The sequence below is a fragment of the Chelonus insularis genome, unplaced genomic scaffold, assembly GCF_013357705.1.
Source record: "Chelonus insularis isolate UGA/USDA-ARS -01 unplaced genomic scaffold, ASM1335770v1 contig_135_pilon, whole genome shotgun sequence".
NCBI classification, from domain to species: domain Eukaryota; kingdom Metazoa; phylum Arthropoda; class Insecta; order Hymenoptera; family Braconidae; genus Chelonus; species Chelonus insularis.
Window position 1 is genome coordinate 635,917 of NW_023276376.1, and position 19,401 is coordinate 655,317.

General features: G+C 30.6%; 2 protein-coding genes across 8 annotated transcripts; one reads left to right on the top strand and one right to left on the bottom strand.

Annotated features, from left to right (window-relative positions):
• Positions 1-290: 290 nt before the first annotated feature.
• On the bottom strand, positions 291-13,046 carry enc (encore). Of its 6 annotated transcripts, XM_035095923.1 has the most exons (7): positions 6,038-6,771; positions 5,389-5,690; positions 1,932-5,235; positions 1,449-1,635; positions 1,177-1,280; positions 885-914; positions 509-649 (listed from the first exon to the last, which is right to left on the bottom strand). In XM_035095923.1, the coding sequence occupies exons 1-6, from the start codon at positions 6,051-6,053 to the stop codon at positions 886-888; spliced, it is 3,942 nt and encodes a 1,313-aa protein (XP_034951814.1). In that variant the 5' UTR covers positions 6,054-6,771; the 3' UTR covers positions 509-649; position 885. The 6 variants fall into 6 exon arrangements, with proteins under 6 accessions (XP_034951813.1, XP_034951815.1, XP_034951816.1 ...); XM_035095924.1 differs by lacking the exons at positions 885-914; positions 6,038-6,771 and adding an exon at positions 12,910-13,046 and having other exon boundaries at positions 449-649; XM_035095925.1 differs by lacking the exon at positions 885-914 and having other exon boundaries at positions 449-649; positions 6,691-6,795.
• A 40-nt stretch (positions 13,047-13,086) lies between these two features.
• Positions 13,087-17,675, top strand: LOC118074591 (uncharacterized). Of its 2 annotated transcripts, XM_035095928.1 has the most exons (3): positions 13,087-13,188; positions 13,293-13,618; positions 13,813-17,675. In XM_035095928.1, the coding sequence occupies exons 2-3, from the start codon at positions 13,586-13,588 to the stop codon at positions 15,631-15,633; spliced, it is 1,854 nt and encodes a 617-aa protein (XP_034951819.1). In that variant the 5' UTR covers positions 13,087-13,188; positions 13,293-13,585; the 3' UTR covers positions 15,634-17,675. The 2 variants fall into 2 exon arrangements, with proteins under 2 accessions (XP_034951819.1, XP_034951818.1); XM_035095927.1 differs by having other exon boundaries at positions 13,087-13,618.
• The last annotated feature ends 1,726 nt before the right edge of the window (positions 17,676-19,401 follow it).

Below are 19,401 nucleotides of genomic sequence, written 5' to 3' on the forward strand. Positions count from 1 at the left end.
TTGTAAATATCTGTATTTATGTGTTTCATTAAATAACGATTATAACTATTCATAACCGTTACATTGGTATAATTTGTGATTTTTACACTGTAGTAATTAAAGAGAGTGCAATTCCATAATTTGTTTTTAAATATTGTTTATAAATGTATCTGTCTATTTTGTTAATTTATTTAATTATTGAACAAAAATTAATATTAACAACAGAACAGAAACAATAAAATAAAAATATCATTTTATATTACACGATTAATCGCTCTCACTCTTTTCTCTTTCTCTCTCTTTCTCTCTCTTCTTATTCTCTTCGATGCTTTCTTCTTCACTTACAATTGTTTTATTTAGCTATTCTTTATTTATTTTAAACTTTCTTTTTAATCATTTATTATTTTTCTGAGTAAAATCGATTTATTATATTATTTATTATTTTATATTAAATTTACTTTGCCATTTTTTAAATTATTTATTCCTCGGTCCATAAGATTGTTTTTTATAATTATATCTTTTTTCAACTCTTCATTCTGTTTTTGTACCAAAATGTAATTTCTTATTGTGGATATTTTTTTCAAAATTTCGATCATTCTTAATATTATTCTTCTCGTTATTTAATATTGTGCCAGTTGGTTTCGACGGGTAATTGTCACCTTCACGGTCCCTAAAACAAAAAGATGAGCTATTAATGACACTGAAATGGTTATCAAGCTTTGATACGTAATTCTCACAAAATATAATTTATCAACATTTTAGCAGTAAATTGTAAGCATCAAAATGAATTATTACTAGTATACAGCTTTTCTTTAAAAAGAACAAAAATAGTTATTGATAATTTTTTAGCTTGGAATTAAATTATGAGTTAATCGAATGATTAATTAGGTTAATTAGTTAAGTACCTTAGATCATATTGTCTTCCACCGGCTTTGCTTTAAGGGAGATAGAGAAATTTATCAGAAAAGGTGTAATATTAGATTTATTAACTGTAGTGAAAGTAATCAAATGTCTAGGAAATATATGAATAAAAGAAATTAAAAATAGATGAAGAAAAAGGATTATAAATATCATAGATATTAGTAGAATTGGTATCATTCAGGAATAAAAAAATGATAAATTTTGATTAACAGGATAAAATAATTGTAATAATTTGTTTTGATGACATGATTTATTGAAAAGGGGGGATTATTTTACCTTCTCGCATGTCTTTGGGCGGGTTGGATTCAATAGAGGGCATAGAAGGAACTTGATAGACATTGGACCGAACGCCGGTTGTTGGCAGAGTTGTAACTTTGGACCTGACAACATTTTACGAGTATTGAACAAGGACACAAATAAATAAATAAATGGAGTCAAAAAAAAAAAGAGAAAATTAAATGATTAACTAAACTGTAATTAATAATAAGAAAAAGATTTCAATCGTTCAATCAATTGAATATAGCATTAAATAATAATTTTTTATTTACCTTTGTTTACGAACTTTTTGGTTTCGTCCATCAAATGAATTTGGAGTAGGGCAGCCTGAATTATTAGACGAGTACGATGGTGGTCGAAATGGACGTGGACAACCTTGAACGACTGGTGGAGATGATACAGGGGCATATTGTAATCGAGAATTATTTGCCATGCCTGGATGCATCAGTCTAATATCCCCTGAGTCATCAAAAGCATCAACATGTTTACATATACGAAGCATATCTATCTACCGGTTTATTTAAGCTAATTACAGAAACTATTGAATTATTATCGCTTCATTACTATATCAATTATACAAAATATTAAAGTAGAGAAAAATTCATTTCATTATTAGGAAAAACGTTTATTAAAGCGATTCAAAGCTCTTAAACACTCAGAAAAACTGTTCATTAAAAGCTAATTATCAATAAAATTGAATAGTAATAAAGAGTAATCAATAAGCAGAAAAAAAGTATGATATAATTAAATTTTACCTTGCACGATATGAAGACCCTGATACATTGGCAGTGGATAACGCGATTGTGATTGTGCGTTTCTATTATCACCACTAGCCCCATTGTTATTCCCACCATTGGCAGGATTATTACAAAAATCGTGGGCTGGTGTTGGAGATCTGCTTGTTCTTTGAGAACCAGAGGGTGTAGAAGTTCGAATTCCAGTCGGTACCATAGGAACATTTTGCCTGAATACAAGGTTTGGCAATAACGATGGTGTCATATAAACTGTTCCTGGTGGAGGTGCTGGCGTTGCACTGGACAACTGATGACTAAATGATCCAGTAGTAACCATTGGTGGGGGATAAGTTCCAGAATTGACATACATGACGGGTATGCCCGGCATTTGATTAGATGTTGGAGTATTGGGAGGGGTAGGAACTCGCCACATTACAGGAGGTTGAATACCCGGTTGACCAGGATAATAAGTTGGAACCATAGGTAGAGGATTTTGATAGGGATATTCGTTGGGATTAGGGGCAACTGGCATTGAATTATATGAAATTGGATACCCACTGACATAGTTTGGTGTTGTTTGATTAGGAGGTGTCATGGTTTGAGGATTATATGTGTAACTGGAGGTAAATCTTTGGTGTTGAATTCCAGGTCGATCATTAGATGCTTGGCCGACTGGTAAAGCAGATCCTGAAGGAGGAACAAAGTACATATGTTGAGGAGGTATTTGGTTTGGTGGATGATTATGTGGATGTCCCTGAGTTTGAGACGGAGGTGGAGGAGGAGGTGGTGGTTGCCAGTATCCTGATTGTATTCCTGAAGTATTCTGGCTATTGTGATGACTATTAGGCGGAGGAGGAGGTGGCGGAGGAGGTCCTGAGAATGTTTGTGGTGTTTGAGCAGATTCGGCGCCAGCGCGTGATTGCTCGTAAACATTCATACCCATAAAATATCCTGATAAATCAGCAACATCTGTTGATTGAGGATGAATGGCAGTTTGCATCATCATAGAATAGTTACCATAGTTTTGGCCAAAAACAATGTCTGTTGGTGGTGGCTGTTGAGTGCCAGGCATATCTGGGGGTCTTTGAAGCACCATTCCTTGAGGTTGAGAGCCTGGAAATACTGGAGGATGATTGTAGGGTATTTCGGAGCTGCTATTTTGAGAATAATTTCCAAAAGATTGGTTCAAAGTTCCATGTGGGCATGACTGTGATTCATTGGGGCTTTTCACAACCGATTGAGTACATTCTTGAACTTGAAGAGGTGGTGAACTTGCAGAATATGGTAAAGTTGGTGACGTAGCAGTATTGGTGACTCTGTGATTTGTATTATTTGAGTTATTATTGTTATTATTACTATTATTATTATGATTAGTTCCTGATAGTTTAGATGGATTTTTTTGCTTCTTTATGTTAGTTTTATTGTTTCCTGAATGTCTTGGAGACTCCGGAACATCAGAAAATTTATCCGATAACCCTTCAGAAGGGCTTTCCCGGATTTCTTCAATATCGTTGAAGATTTTTGGTGGATTTTCTGGGTCAAAGCGATAAATTGAACCATCAGGATTAATGTAAGGTTGATTCGTACGAGGATTCATGATAATACTCCCTGGAGGGACACTGGAGATGTTGCTAACTGCCCAAATGACTGTATCGTTTGATTGTGGAACGTCCAGAGTAGAGTTCTGACTAGACTGACCATGATTACAAGGAATTGTGGGAATAGGTGATGGAGATGGAGAAGGAGAAATAGTAGCATCACTACGTTGGCTTTGAGACTTGTACCCACTACTTGAAGGACTTAATCGGCTACACATACTTGCTCCTGAGTCTTGCTTAGTCAATCTTGCGCTTGCGCTTCTTGTAGACGTCACGCTATCACCTCGAGACAACATTCCACGCGTATAGCCACCAAAGCTGAAGGATTTAGACACTGAAGGACGTAAAACACCACGAAATGACTCTCGTCCATCACAAGATTCACCTTTCGATAATCGAGTTTGCCGAATTGATGGATGATCTGAAGAATGAAGCAGTCGATATCTTGCTGATGCATCAGAACTCTCTGAAGATGACCAATAAGGCCATGAAGTTACTTCACTGCTTTCTCCACTACTATCTTTAAATATCCTACGCCGAGCTTTCTCATACTCTTCTTCTCGTTCCTCAAAGCTTTTACTACGTCGTCCATAGTCCCCTGAGAGTCTATCGGGCGATTTAAAATTGTATCCATCTTCGAACGAACTCGAATCTCTTTTTAAGATACTTCTTCTTGGTTCTTCAGCTAATATTAAATCATCTCTAATGTGTTCTTTGAATCTTGTGTCTGGTATTCTCATATTTTTCGTACGAGTGACAATAACACTAAGTCCAGATTGATCAACATTATGTTCCATACCAAAGTATGCGGCAACCCGATGAACCAGCATCCGATTGTACGACGACATATTAGGAAATTTATGGCAAACTTTCTGACGATCTTTAGCAAACTCGATTAACTCTCGCTCAATTTTTAATAAAATTGATCGATCCTTTTGATTTCTGTTAATTGTCACTGCGATAAATTGTTCAAGATCAATGCCAGTACTATCAGTATACAATTCTGTGCTACTATCGCGTGATAAACATGGTGACATACTGTCTAGACTTCCGCTACCTTGAGAGGAATTTTGATGACGCAGTTTGTGTCTTGTACGGTTGCCAACTGATAAGGTATTGCCGGAACACTGATTAGAGCACTGATTATTGCACACACTAAGTGATCTACGATTATTTTCAGATCTAGATTGACAATTATGTCCATTGTGATTATTTTGCCCAGATAAATTGGAATTTTTCGGTGAACACTGAATTCCAGTTGATTTGGACGGTGATTGAGGTGTTTGTAACAGTCCTGGTTTTTCTATTTGATTACTTTTCACGCAATTATTGCACTTTGGAGCAAGAGGACTGGTAGCTTTCGATCGTTGGCTGTCATTTTTATCACGACCATTATTTGTTGGAGATGTGCTAGCACTCTTTGGTGTCTGTAGGGGACTAGAATTGCCATTTCTCGATGGAGTACGACACGTTGGTGATGTTGCAGTATTACGTGTTTGTTTTGGTGACTGGGCGGCACCGAGGTTACTATTGTAAATAGACTCGTTGTTATTTAATTTCAAAGTTGAATTATTTGGTGATAATCCACCATTTCCAAGTTTTTTCTCCGAGCCTCCATCACTTTGAGGACTTCGAGGCGACGCAGCGCCGTTGTGTGGTTCTCGAGGTGGTGATGTTGATTCCCTCATCGCATGACTCCTTACTAAAAGTTTTACCTTCGTATTTGCCTGCAAAAAAAAAATATTACATTAGTGAAACCTGCTTAAAAAAGTGATTGAATATCTAAAACATCTAAATTATTATTAATTAATTCTATAATAGATATTGTCATAATTATCTAATGGGATTTGAGCTATTAGAGGAAGGGGAAATTTGCGCACCCTATTGCGAAAATTGTTGGACTCTGGATCTTTATCCGGTGGAGATGGTTGACAAGATGGCACAGGAAGTGAAGTGGGCCGATTAATTGTATTCCCTGATGATAGATTTTCAACAGCAATATTGACATCCCCATCTAACATCTCCTCATCATCTACCGAACCTGAATAAGCTTCGTTTATTGCACCAGTCACAAGTGCATTCTTAGCCGATGGAAGAGCCGGCATCCCAGTTGACGACGGCCCGATGGGACTGCTTGGTCGACTTTGCGACCTGCTTCCTTTGTGCACGACAATACTTGGTACTGAAACATCAACATCTTGTTCTTTCATCTAGAATTTCAACTTTTATTTTTTCCTGATATTTTTAACACTCTATGATATTTTCGATTAGTCGAACAAAAAAAAAAGAGTCAATGTGATTTGTGATACAATTCTTGAGCGTGACTGCGTGAAAGTCTGAAAATCATCACAAATAAGCATTTGCAATTGTTTATAAAGTTAATTACCAGAAAATTGCCATTTAAATGCGCCAAATTTATCCTAAAAGGAAAATGGAATTTTTGAAACAAAGAAAATCAAATTTTAACTTGAAATAACGCGACAACAAATGAAAGTCAATTACATGTCTAAATAAGATATTTAGACTTACTTTCCAGCCGTGCCATGAATTAGGATACCATGGGATTACGAAATTTCCGAAGCTCTTTCTTGATTGGCGTATAGAAAGGGATGAAGGATTAATACAATGTTCTTTGCAGAAGCATACTAGTAAGTTGGGAATCTTTTTTCCCTAAATTCCAGATTTCTAACATTTTTCTGTTATCCAATAATAATAGGCTCATTATGCTCTTTATTGCTCAATTCCGATTGTCAAAATGCTTTTGTCAAATTGTATTCATTTTTTATCAAACTTATTCACTGGGATTTAAGTAATTATGACCATATTATTATTCAAGTTTACTTCATCTTACTTCATACACAAAGAAATCAATTCTACTATTGACAAACACACTAGAGATTGATGAGTGAATTATTGATAAGTTGATGGTCAACGGCAGCAAATCAGTACACTTTATGATCGATTAAATTTTAAACACCCTTTGTTTAATCACTAATCACTTTGTATTTTACTTATTTAATTTTAATAAAAAAGATATCACAAGTATTTTTCCAAATTAACGAAATTGAGTAAAAAATCATTTAATTCGTATTTTATCTTATTTATTATTGAAAAAGTCTTTATTAATTTATGTCCCCATGTTTGAAAAATGTATTAGAAAAGTAATACAGAGTTGCACATACGAACAGTGTTGAGACGCTGAAAAGACTAGAGGCAGCCCGCTGCTGTCTTTAGACTTCTCTCGGTGGCTGAATCTCTGATTGGAGGTGGTGACCGTGTGCTATGTGAGAGGTGAATGTAGATAATAGTTGTAGGGAATACGCTTGCGCATCAAACTATTGTATACAGAACTAAACCTGTCGGACGGATAGGAAAACGTCCAACGGGTGTCCAAGAAAATTGCAGAGTGATCGATGATGACAGAAACCAGAGACTTTTTTCGATTGAGATGAGAAAATAGAACAGTCACGATGAAATAATATCATCACATCTGATTAATATCACTAAAATCAACGAAAATATTTCAACTATCTTATATATAAATAACAGAATTACTTTTACCATCATCACACATTGGTGTGGTCTATTTTAATCAATACTAGATTTGTAATAAAAGAAGTTTTAGATATTCTTATAGCTGATCAGTGAACTTTAATTGCTCTAAAATCCCTGACTTTCAATTATTCAAGGTTTAAAGAGGCTTTCAGATAATTTTGTGTAATATATTTGATCCCTTTTTAACATTTTACATTGGAGAAGATTTTAATGCAAATTGCAATAAACCTGAAAAATTTAATCATTACTAGATGTAAATATTTAGATCAAGCTTGAAGCAAACCATTGATATTCCAATCATAAATGTCATTTTTAATAATCAATAATTCTTCTTAGATTCTTGATTATCTTTAATTTGAAAAGAGACATTAAACAATGCTGCAATAATAAAATACATCAACGGATAATGTGTTGTAAAATTAAATGTTGATAGTTATGCAGATTTAGGTCTCTTAATTTCAAACAAAATCTCTTGAATTCCTCATAAAATTCTGTAATAACTGCACACATCCGAATTTGGGTCGATTTAACATTCTGCAAGGTGATGATTGCATGAAATTTTCGTGAAAATATTCACGTGAAAAGAATTTTCCGGGAACTGATGAGTAAGGAAATGGAATTCTATGAATTGGTTGGAAATAAACTGTTGGAATAGTTGCCCGGGGTCAGACACGTGCCAACACATAATAATAAACATAAAAATAGTAAGCATAACAACATAAATTTTGCAGAAGTAATGAATTAATTGTAGAATTAATAATAATAATGATTATAATGTGGTTTTATTTGAATATGTTTGAATTTTTTGTACCTCTTGCAAGAATGACAAATGGATTTGCAAACGAGTGGGTTCGTTTGACCTGACAGGAATGGTGTCTATGACCTATATAACTCGCTTGACTGTAACTAGGTCATGTACCTCCCTATCCCTGGAATAATACAGGGTGACCCGATGTTTGTTGCGCACGTTTTAATCTTATTGATCCAATAGTGTGTGCAACCCATGTTGCGAAAACTTAGGATCTTGTTTATCACAAGTTTATTAACATCTCATGCAGACTGTGTGCATTTATATTCAACAATACTGCACACCACTATAATGTTCATGGAAAAAACTAAGAATCAGCTTTAACTGCTCCTTTACTTTGAGATTTTATTTATTAACAAAGTTCAAACAAATATCGTTTGAAATACCGTCATTTCAAACTTGAATGCGATTGTTTTGACTATCTTTTTTGATAATGTATTTTTGAAAATAATTGGTATCATTATTCTGTTCTTATAGTATTTAAAACAATGCTGAATGCTTTGTTAACTGAGTATTATTAACAACATCATAGAAATTGAACACAATAATAATTTCTGTTAATAACAAAAAAATTTTATAATTCCTTTTATTTGTCAGAACAAGAATTAAATAAAATTATCTGAGTTATTTTAGAGCATTGAAAGAGTAAAATTTTATAGAGTAAAAATAATTTTATTCTATATTTAACTATTATTATGAATAGATTATCCAATAATTATTTTACATTCTATGAATCTAAGTGAAAATGTTAATTTATCTGTTGCTAATGATTGTTTTTATTGTTATTGGTTATCATACCAAGTTTTTGTAAAGGAAGTTATAACAGTCGATGAATAAAGATTATAGAGTTGATGAACATAAGAAGTAATATGTGTTAGGTTGTAAATTTGAGAATAAAAAAAAAAAAAAATACTCGAAAATTTCTAATCAATGGCTCAGTCAGGACTCAAGGTTTTGCGTGACTCAAACCGTAAACTAGCAATGCAGTAAATCTCAACAAGCTAAAAGAATTTATGTTATCAAACGTGAATCGCTAGACGGAAATAAAAATATGGATTGCAAATATCATGTAGTGAATATACAATTTACGACCTTTCATATATTAGAAAAAAAAAAAAAAACTTGAAACCAAATACATTCAAGTAAAAACTTTTTATCAATTTGTTCAGTAATTAAAATTTAAATTGAAAATTTTTAAAAATGAAAACTGGTTGAAAAAATTCATCTGTATTTAAATAAAATAATTCCTTGACGAGCATCGAAAAAATATGTAAAAGGTCAAGTGGATTTTAATTTAATGAATAAAAATTTAATTTAACAAGAGAAACGATTTGGAATATTCTGTAATTAGTTTCGATTAAATATTAAAATAGGTTAAAAAGGGCGGATGAACAGAGAGAATCTGATTTATGTGGATCCTGGCCGATTTTCCAGGGGGTCCGATGCACTCGGGTTGCTATGGAAACGACCTACTCTCCCGTTGGTGCAGACTAGAAGCATAATTTCAAAGACATTTGTCTTATTGAAAATCATTTCACCTTTTATAATTGAAGAGTACTATTAATTATGTGGTTAAAAAACATTTTGCCATCTAATGCTTCTCTACACTGATAAATAACTATGAGTAAATTTTAATTTATCACCATATTTTGTCTTCGTTGCATGAAAGAAAAAATTAATTACATTCCTGTTATATTCATTATTAACAGTAAATTAGTTTAATGATCATTTGGAATATCTAAGAGTTTTAAAACTAAAAGCAATGCAAAAAAAGTTAAAATAAATGCAAAGAATTAATATAACGAAATTAACTAATTTGAAGATTCAGTTAATGCTTAATTTAGACGTCCTTCATGATGAATGGCTGGTTACTGAAGGAAATTGAGTAGAAATTTAACGCAAACTGTAGTTTGTGTAGTGTAGCAGACTCTTTAGTCAACTTGCCAAACAAAGATATAAGTTGACAGGAAATTTTTGTCACTTGCTCTGCAACACGTCATCAAACATTTTCTACGTAACCACTAACTAATATGAATAGGATCTCTGACTTATTTTGTAGTGTTCAATTTAATAAATAAAATTTATATTAGAGCAGAGGAAGAAATTCACGCAAACTTGATGAAATAAAATAAAAATTGTTTTGACTATCTCAGATTAAATTACTGCTAGCTTTCAGTTAGTTTACAGATTCTAGGATTAGTTTGATCATCTGTGGGATGCGGAAGAGTTTCGTGACTCGCAGATTGGCGATATAAGTCCCCGTAAAAATAAACTAAGCCCCTGGATATTTTTAGTTATAATATTTCGGAACAGTTGCTAAATGTTTGAATTTATTTCTCTGATCAAGTGGGAAAAAGCTTGTTATTAAGTCATTCGGCTGAATAGGAGAGTTTTTTTTATGAAAGAAAATGTATGCAGTTATAAATGCACTTTTTTTAAATTACGAAAATTATTTCATCAGATGTTTGCATATGTAAGCAGCAGAATGAAGAGAAAATTCTTCGTGTCGTGTTCTTGCTGTGAATTTGGCGAGCATCCAGACCTACGTCAAGACGAAATTCTGACGCCAGCATCAATGAAAGAAGCAAGTTGGCGGGAGCGGTCAGATCTCCTCTATCCGGAGTTAAAAATAAGTCCCGAAGGAACTTTAGAACGAGTTGATGGTACCATTACATCAAGAAATCTCAAGTGACCCGGTAAAATTTCATTTCAAAATCAAAATTGTCATTTTAATAAATCCAACAAATAAATATTTATAACAGTTACTTGTACTCTTTATATTATTTCTCAATTATTGAGGTTTACTATAGTCAAAGTACTCGTGTAAGCAGGTGTTGCGCTCAAAGAAGTGTATAGCATGTGGGAATGATGTAATGCACCCTTCAAACACTTGTGAGATGACTCAGAGTTCATACCCAGAGGGTTGAGTGGGACATACACGCGCCACCCTTCCCAGCTTTACTCTCTAGGTCACAATAAAGTAACGGGTGATTCGAAAGTTTCAATATCCAATAAATTTTTCAGAGTTTTCTTTAGCCAATAGTAATAAAAGTTCGTAATAAAATTATCTATTTAAATCTTATCTTTACGATCACATATACTAAGATAACAATTTATTTGTAATTGGCTTATATTTATTTATAAGAAAAATATCATTTGATATAAAATTTTATTATTTTAAGATTATTAAATCGATCTTATCATAAATATTCCAATAAATTCATTTAATTCCCCTAAACAAATTACATGTGTCAGTATATTAACTACCTTTTAACATGTTCATCACTTTTATTAATCAATAGCGATATCAAAAACATTTTTCTTGCTTTATTAAATTGATGGAAAAAATGGTGACATAAAAATGATCATCATTGGTTTATTTTATTACTAATATTGGAAGTCAAAACTGAACATTCAACTTCGATGTAGATTGAAAATAATCATGATAAGGAGAGCATGCGTCAAATAAGTGAATTTCAGGTATAAGTAAACAAATAAGTTCAATTATAAATAGATCATTTAAACTTTTTGGTGTGACAGGTTTGATTGATGATAGGATAACAGTAAATAGAGATTGAATATTAAATAGCGAAATCTCAAAGTAAATGACCTTCACCTTGTCAAATGAAATAGCCATTTAACCTTGTGATGGTAGGGGATTTCCTCGAAAAGAGGATTATCTACAATTCTACAAAGTAGCCAACTTGCAATAAAGATATTGCTATTGCTAACGTGACTACCCACGACAAGCAATCGAGAATGGTTGCGTGTTACCCTAAAATATTTTCTTAAAGCTCTACTGTATGCCTTAACATTAATTTCAGTTTCCAAACTATTTGATGAGCGTTTAACATAAGTTGATGGACGTGCGATATTTTGCACGTCTTAGTTGCTTGTTTGTTTGGTTTGATGATGCAGATGAGGAAAGGAGAATCACAGAAAGGAAATAATGTAACAGAAGCACGCTACTTTAATCAATTATGACCTTGAAGACCTTGATAACAGCTTTTAACATTCCCGGAACGTAAACAAAGTATGTAGTATTCAAATTCAATCTAATGAAGAATTTTTGTTTATGGTTCACTATTTATTGAGCTACACTACTGCAGTAGTCTATTGCATTTACACTGCGTATCTAAAGCTATTCTTTTAGTTAATAAACTCCGGAATTCGATGAATAAATATTAGGAAAATTAATAAACAATTTGCAAATCAATTTCTTTGAAATAATAATGTTTTTATGAACTGAAGTGTGATTTGAACGTATGAAGAACGTGATTGGCATTTAGAGATTGAAAAAGATTGGTAAAAAAGAAAAGTATTAGAATGATGATATAGAAAGGGGTAGAAAAACGGGTTGAATAATAAAAGTAGGGCAGTAGTGCGGTGGAGCAATCAATAGAGGCTGCAGATATGGTGGGGATCTGGATGAATTGTAGAAAAATTTTCGGTAACTATTGGCTTTGGAAAGAAATCAATGTCAGTAATAAAACATGACTATTGATTAGGATTTTTTAATGCTGTTGACATTTTTTTACATGTCATATATTCATTGGATTGTTTTATTTATATTATTTAAGGATAAAAAAAGAATTCAAATGAAAATATTAACTACTGTCTTGACAGTAAAGATAACATTTTTTATTGACATTAAAATGTCAATAAAATTTTTATAATTGAATTGGTTGATAAGAAGAAAAAATAATAATAATAATAGTAATAGATAAGAGAGAGGTTATGTTCGAGTTTGTACTATCGATCGGTGTTAAAACAACGGTAGCTTTTGAATCGTTTGTCGTTTGCTTAAAATTTCTTTGTTGAAACAAAGAAAAACATTTAATACATGAGAGTAATGAATTTATACTTGAATTTTAGAATTAGTTTAATTGAAATAGATGAATAATGACAGAACAATAAACTTGACAAAAGGTTAGAGTGAAGTACAATATTAAAAAGAAAGCATTTCAATTTATTGTTTCAGTTTAAAAAATTTTTAGACAAGTGACATTAATTTTTTTAATAAAAAAAAAACACTTACCAGTTGATATTAAATATTTATTACACAACACTCACACATTATTGAACAAATTTCATTGTGTCTTGAATAAATTCATATATATTATTCCTTTTTTTTGGCGTTTAATACTGAGAAAATAAGTTCCTTTCATCACAATCTTGTCTTGGAATAGTCATCATTTATTGGTCCGCCATTTCTTTTTAGGATGGCGGTCATTTTGAACTATATTTCACTGCGATATGTCTAAGAATTTTTAGGACAAACTTAAGGAGTTATCAGATAACTAAAAATGATAATACTGTATGATTATCAAATTTTCTTTTAATCTTTGAATTCTTTTGGTAATAAATATAACTGACAATGAAAACTTCAAATTTATACGATGTAATTTTCTAATTTAATAGAGCGACATCAATGGACAAAAAATTGTTAATTACCATATATCGTTATATCATAATCTACTTTATCATATAGTAGTATCATTTTTAAAAAAAGTTCCCTACAATTATCTTATAACTCAAAAACAACAAGCCGGTGCAAGTTTGTGTTGGAGTTATTTTTGTTCTTTCTTTCTTTTTTGTAAATTTCATATTCAATTATTAATTTATATGAGTGAGTTTTCATGCATTGTTTTCCATCTATTAAATAATAATTGTTGAAAGTGTAAATTTTTAAGAAAAACGATCAAGGAAATGATATGTCTGGAATTGATGATTTTGATATTGATGAGGTTTGTTGATATATTATTTTTTCGTAACTCACAATAAAATATTTGGTTTAGATAATATACTAAGAAAACTGTTTCAGATTGGTATAATATTTCAACTAATTTGTTAATTATGATAGAAATTTTTTTATAACCTCAAATGTTGTACGGAATGAATGACACAAATTTTGATAACGTATTCTAATTTAAATTTCTAGGATTTTTTACGAGATATAGAAGAAAAGGAAGAATTATATTTCACTCAATGCACTCAAGCAAATAAGCGTCCAAGATCAACTTCACCAAAAGTCACTAATGAATCTGTTTGTGAAGATGATCCCACATCAAAGAAATTTCGATCTATTAACCAAGGTAATGAAACAAAATCTATTGAAGGAAAATTATCGAAAAAGAATTTATTGTTCGATATTTTGGAATCGGACACATCAATTATCATTGAACAAACATTAGTATCATCAAAACCATCTACTTCAGACGTTGAAACAACTTCAATTTATCAAGCAAAATCCAATCAATCTAATACTGCATTATCGTCGAAAAAAAAAATGTTACTGGATCTGATATCTGAGGAATTATCAGATATTAATGAACAAAGGTATGAAGAGTCTCGACAACTACAAAGACCTTTAAAATCTATTTCTATAAATAATCATAGTACAAAAAATAAAAAAAACCATTTAAACAAATCAAACTTTGACTTTAAAAGTCCACAACGATCTAATTTTAAACATCCTGTGAGCTCACAACCTCAAACTCAAATATTTTCTACACCAAAGCTACCTAAAACAGTTGTGAGAAAATTTCCAGGACCAGCAGGTCTTCTTCCCGATAATATAGAGGACGCAGATGAAATTGATAATGAGCAAATCTTTGAAGAAATCTCTAATTATAATGAAAGCAATACTTCTAAACATAAAACTTCACCAACGAATCTCTGTTCACAGGACACAAAAAAAGTATTTTGTGATGGTGCTTGGCAATTAATGCTGAACGATTTACCTAAAAATTTCTTAAAAGGTTATAATATTTCATCAATAAAACGTATGAAACGTCCAAAAAAAATCTCATTACTTGCTGCAATAATTCATAAAATTGATCTAAATGCAGAGCATCCAAGAGTTATGCTTAAAGACATTTCTGATTCAATTGAGGGAATGATGCACAAAGATATTTTTATAACTTATGAAGATGTTTTGAAAACAGGAGTTGTTGTTTTATTACAGAATGTAGGATTATTAAATTATAAAGGAACCCAAACATCGTCAAAAGAATCATTAGTCATGATTAGACCTGTGAGTATAATGGGTATTTATTCAGATACATCAAGACTCATTACAACACCTGCTTTAGAAGAAATTTTAAGATCTAATCCTAATTACAGAGAAAGATCGAATAATTCTTATATCTCAAATGAATCTAGAACTGCAATATTAGAGTCGCTTGATACCACTCGATCAAAATCACAAACTCAATCGCAATCTGATAATAAGATGATTATTACTTCTTCTCATGAAAAGATTTCAAGAGTTAATTCTGATAATCAAAAAAAATCAACAAAATCTCCAGCTTTAAGTGGATCTCGAGCTCAACTATTACAATCGCTTGGTATCGATCTATCAAGCTCACAGTCGGATATTCAACAAATTCATGAAGATTATCAAGAAATTGAAAATATTGATCCGACTGAAAGAGTAGATTATTCACAAGACATCAGAATTTTAAATGCAGATGACGCTTTCAATTCTTTTAATATTGATAATACTATTAACAGTGAAATTTCATTGATAGAATCAAAAGAAGACGATTTTGTGGCAGAGTTACACTCTGAGGATAAAAATAATAGCATAAATAATTCAAGTGAAGAAAAAAGTGATCAGCTGGGTGATTCGACCGGGAATGTGTCTGCTGGATTTGCAGACCATCTTTTTGATGATGATTCTAATGATATGGATGATACAGATGAAATCATATCACAAATAGATGTTGAAGCGTTTGAAAGTAACTATCCAAGAACGTGACATTGTTTTATATAGTTTAAAGTCCTGTGCGAGCGCTGTGTAAATATGATAATATATAGGTTATCTATTCAAATACTTCTCATTATCAAAAATTATTTTCTTTAATAATTTATTTTTTTTATTTAGATTTATAAGTGATATGATTAGTTGTTTAGTCAGCAAGACAAAAAATATATAATTATGTATTATATATTATGTTAAATAAAAGCCAAAATGTATCATTAAGAAATAGAACTATTGTGAACAAGTTAAATTTGGCTTTAATTTTTTAAATCTAATTTTGCATAATTTTACGATTGATAAGATTTTTATCATTATCAAACAATTGTAATTGACTTTAAGTACATTACCATGATAATTTCCTCATTGACAATAATTTACGTTTGAGTTAGTACAAGCTTTACAATCATTTGTGCAATGACACATGAATAATCAGTTCAATCACATGGTAATTGTTGAGATAAATAATTCCCCTTTTCTGTGATTTATTATTTTTCTTATAATTTTTTTTTCAGTGTACACACTAACTAGCAATTCTAGCTCAAACTGGTGCGAATTTCTATTGCAAACAAATAAAAATTTTCTCAGAAAATAAAAGTGTGATAAAAGTATTTTATTCGTTTTTGTAAAATTGAATTAAATTATTAGTTTATCAAAATTATCTAACTCTTCTATTACTATTGTCACATTTGATATTATTTAAGTTACTTTCTATCATAAACATCAAGTTCAATAATAATAAAACCTGAAATTTAATGAGAGTAGAAAGTTAGTCTGCAACATGAGATTAATTAAGATGGTCTATTAAAATATAATTGATTAATAATTACATTTTGAAGTAAACATAAAAATAATATTTAATGTAGCCATATGTTAATAACTAATACCAATTCAAAAAGTGATTTGCTGGTCAGATTTGATGTTGCACGGAAATGATGTAACTAGAAGTGATAAATTCATACTTAAGAAATGCGATTTTAATGGCTCTGTGCTTCATGAAGATGTGAGAGACTTATACAAGATATTACATAAAAATATCAAAAAATCAATTATCATTGTGGTAATTAACTGTCCTAAATTTTTACCTATTTCATCTTAAACGTTTTGGTAAAGGTCAAAATATTTTATAGATAGAAAAAATAATTTCATCAATACATGAAAAATATGTCATTTAGTTAGCATTTTTTGGATTAAGTAATAATTGTTGATGTTGCAACAGTACTTCCGTGTTATAATTTGATTACAGAATAATTGACGGAAACAATAAAGAGTGTTCCATATTTTCAATTTGTTCTGGTACTTTTTTCGTATTAATAATGATTCACATTTGAGAACAATAAGTTTTAAAATAAATGTGAGCTAGGAAATTATTCATATAAATAAATTATTTGAATAAATAAGTAAAAATCCGGTTTATCGGTCACTGGCTTATGTCATCAATCGATGGATCGATAAAATTGCAACTGCCTGTGATTATAGTTCCGGAATAACTGGGAGCGACTCCCTAGGCTATCATAGGGTTGATCCAAGGTTGATCCAATGTAGATATACATTAACGTAACTTTTTGTTCCTCCACACGTGGATGATGCGGTTTAGCCTTAAAAAAAAAATTCAATCAGTATAAATGTTTCTTTTCTGCATGCTATAAAGTGTTTCTTTTTGTTAATTCTTTTGTTAAAATTATTTTTAAAATTATTTAAAATTGTTTTTGTCGATTGTCAAGGTTAACAGAGGCTTATAGGAAATGATATGCAACAGACAATGAGTCTGTCTGTGAATGGTAGAGTAGACGAGAAGGCGTCCAACAATGAAATGTGACTGTAACCTCAGTCAATAGTATGATAACTACGTCAATTGAATTAGACGACAATTACCACAATGTTCATTGGTAGTAGTCTCATTATTCTGCATCAAATATCACAGTATTTCTTATGTGGCTCATTATTAAAATTACCTAGACCTTGGCCGTGACTTTTTTATTATCACTTGTAGTGTTGACTTGACGGGAAAAAAAGATTTCATACTGTTAAACTTTTACTCATTTATTTAATGTTTATTAACACACTCTTAATTGAAAAATTCTTTTAATGATAATAAAATTTAAAGATATTATTTAAAAATAACTAATTTGTATTTAATATATTAGAATAACCTTTAAGACCTGAGATTATTGCAATTTTTTTGCAAGAATAAATAAATATTTGTTAGAGAGTGAATTTTTAAGAAGCTGATAATATTAAGTAGATAAAAAAATATTGACAACTGTTTGTAAATTGCGCATTTTTTAAGCAGCATTGACTACAGAAAATTATGCAATAATGTAGCAAATTTAATTCTAATTTTTTTAAGTATTTTTTTTTTAAACTCGTCACACCCTTTAGTAATATAACATAAAATAATTCCGTTGTGCATGTTAAGATAAAATCAAAGTGACATGATAGACCTTGGTTTTAAGTAGATCTTACTTTTAATCCTTCATTTACCAAGGAGTTCTAATAGTTCATTTCACTTTCCACTTCAACAGAAAAATAATTTTTTTAAAAACAATTAATTGAAAAATCACAAACTTCCTTCGAGATTGCTTAAATTTTATCTCGAGTAATTAAGCTTATCTGTTCAAGTAGACGTGATTTGTTATCTTTTTGGCATTTTGCATAAAAATAACGTTGATAAAAATATTAAAACAATAAATTAGTAAAAATAATTTCTAATAGTTGTGAAGATAAGATGCAAATCAAATTCTAGACGTTTCCATTATTGTTTCAGCATATTATATTATATATACTATATTATTAACAGTACAATTACATAGACAATAATGTCAAGTACGTATGATCACATGTATTACATTATATAGAATATTCATATGTTTCATGAAGAAAAGAGGTATAATAATAATTTATCAAGTTCCTAGTTTTTACCCCATATGCAATTGACTCTTGATAGTTTACTCTATTACGTTATTAATCAACTACTTCTTGAGATAATTGCTTACCTTAATGGACGGTCAATTATTTTTTTACATCCATAGATCCGTTTTATTTTTGTTTTCTGGAAAATTGTAACTTACTATCTTATATAATTTTTCATAAAAACTTACTTTATAGCATTGAAATGAAATAACAATGTTATTTTTTATCAATAGACTTAATCGTTATAATTACATTTCAATAAAAAAAATTAAATACAATTTAATCATTATAATTAACATTGTCTTGTAAACTGATTTTAAGATATTTTTTTGTAGAATTTTATGATTAATGAAAATATAAAATCGAAAGAATGTTGAGGGTAAAAATGGATTAGAGTTGAATAAAGTCTCCATAAAGTCTCGAGATTGAATAAAAAAAGAATTAAAGATCAACAAACTTATCTTCAATGTCTTATTATTATATTCTTTACATTGAATTCCTTGTAAACGTTATCATTTTATTCATATCTGCAAACATCTACAAATACTCATGCCAATTTATTTCATGTTTATGATGCCTAACTTGATGTAATTGCATTTTTATTACACCTATATTACTTTTTTTTGCAATCTTCTAATGCAGTTATTTATGATTATAGTAACAATGTATTTAGATACAATAAAATAAAATTCAAGGTGAGCTGATTTCTCAAACTAATCTGATGAATTTTTCTGCCATGCTTTTATAAAAAAAAAAATTAAATTATTCCATTGTAGCAATCATCTTCTTATATTGGTCTTCCATTAGATGAGACTCTGGGCACTTATTTCAATAGAATTCATCGAAAAAATGAGG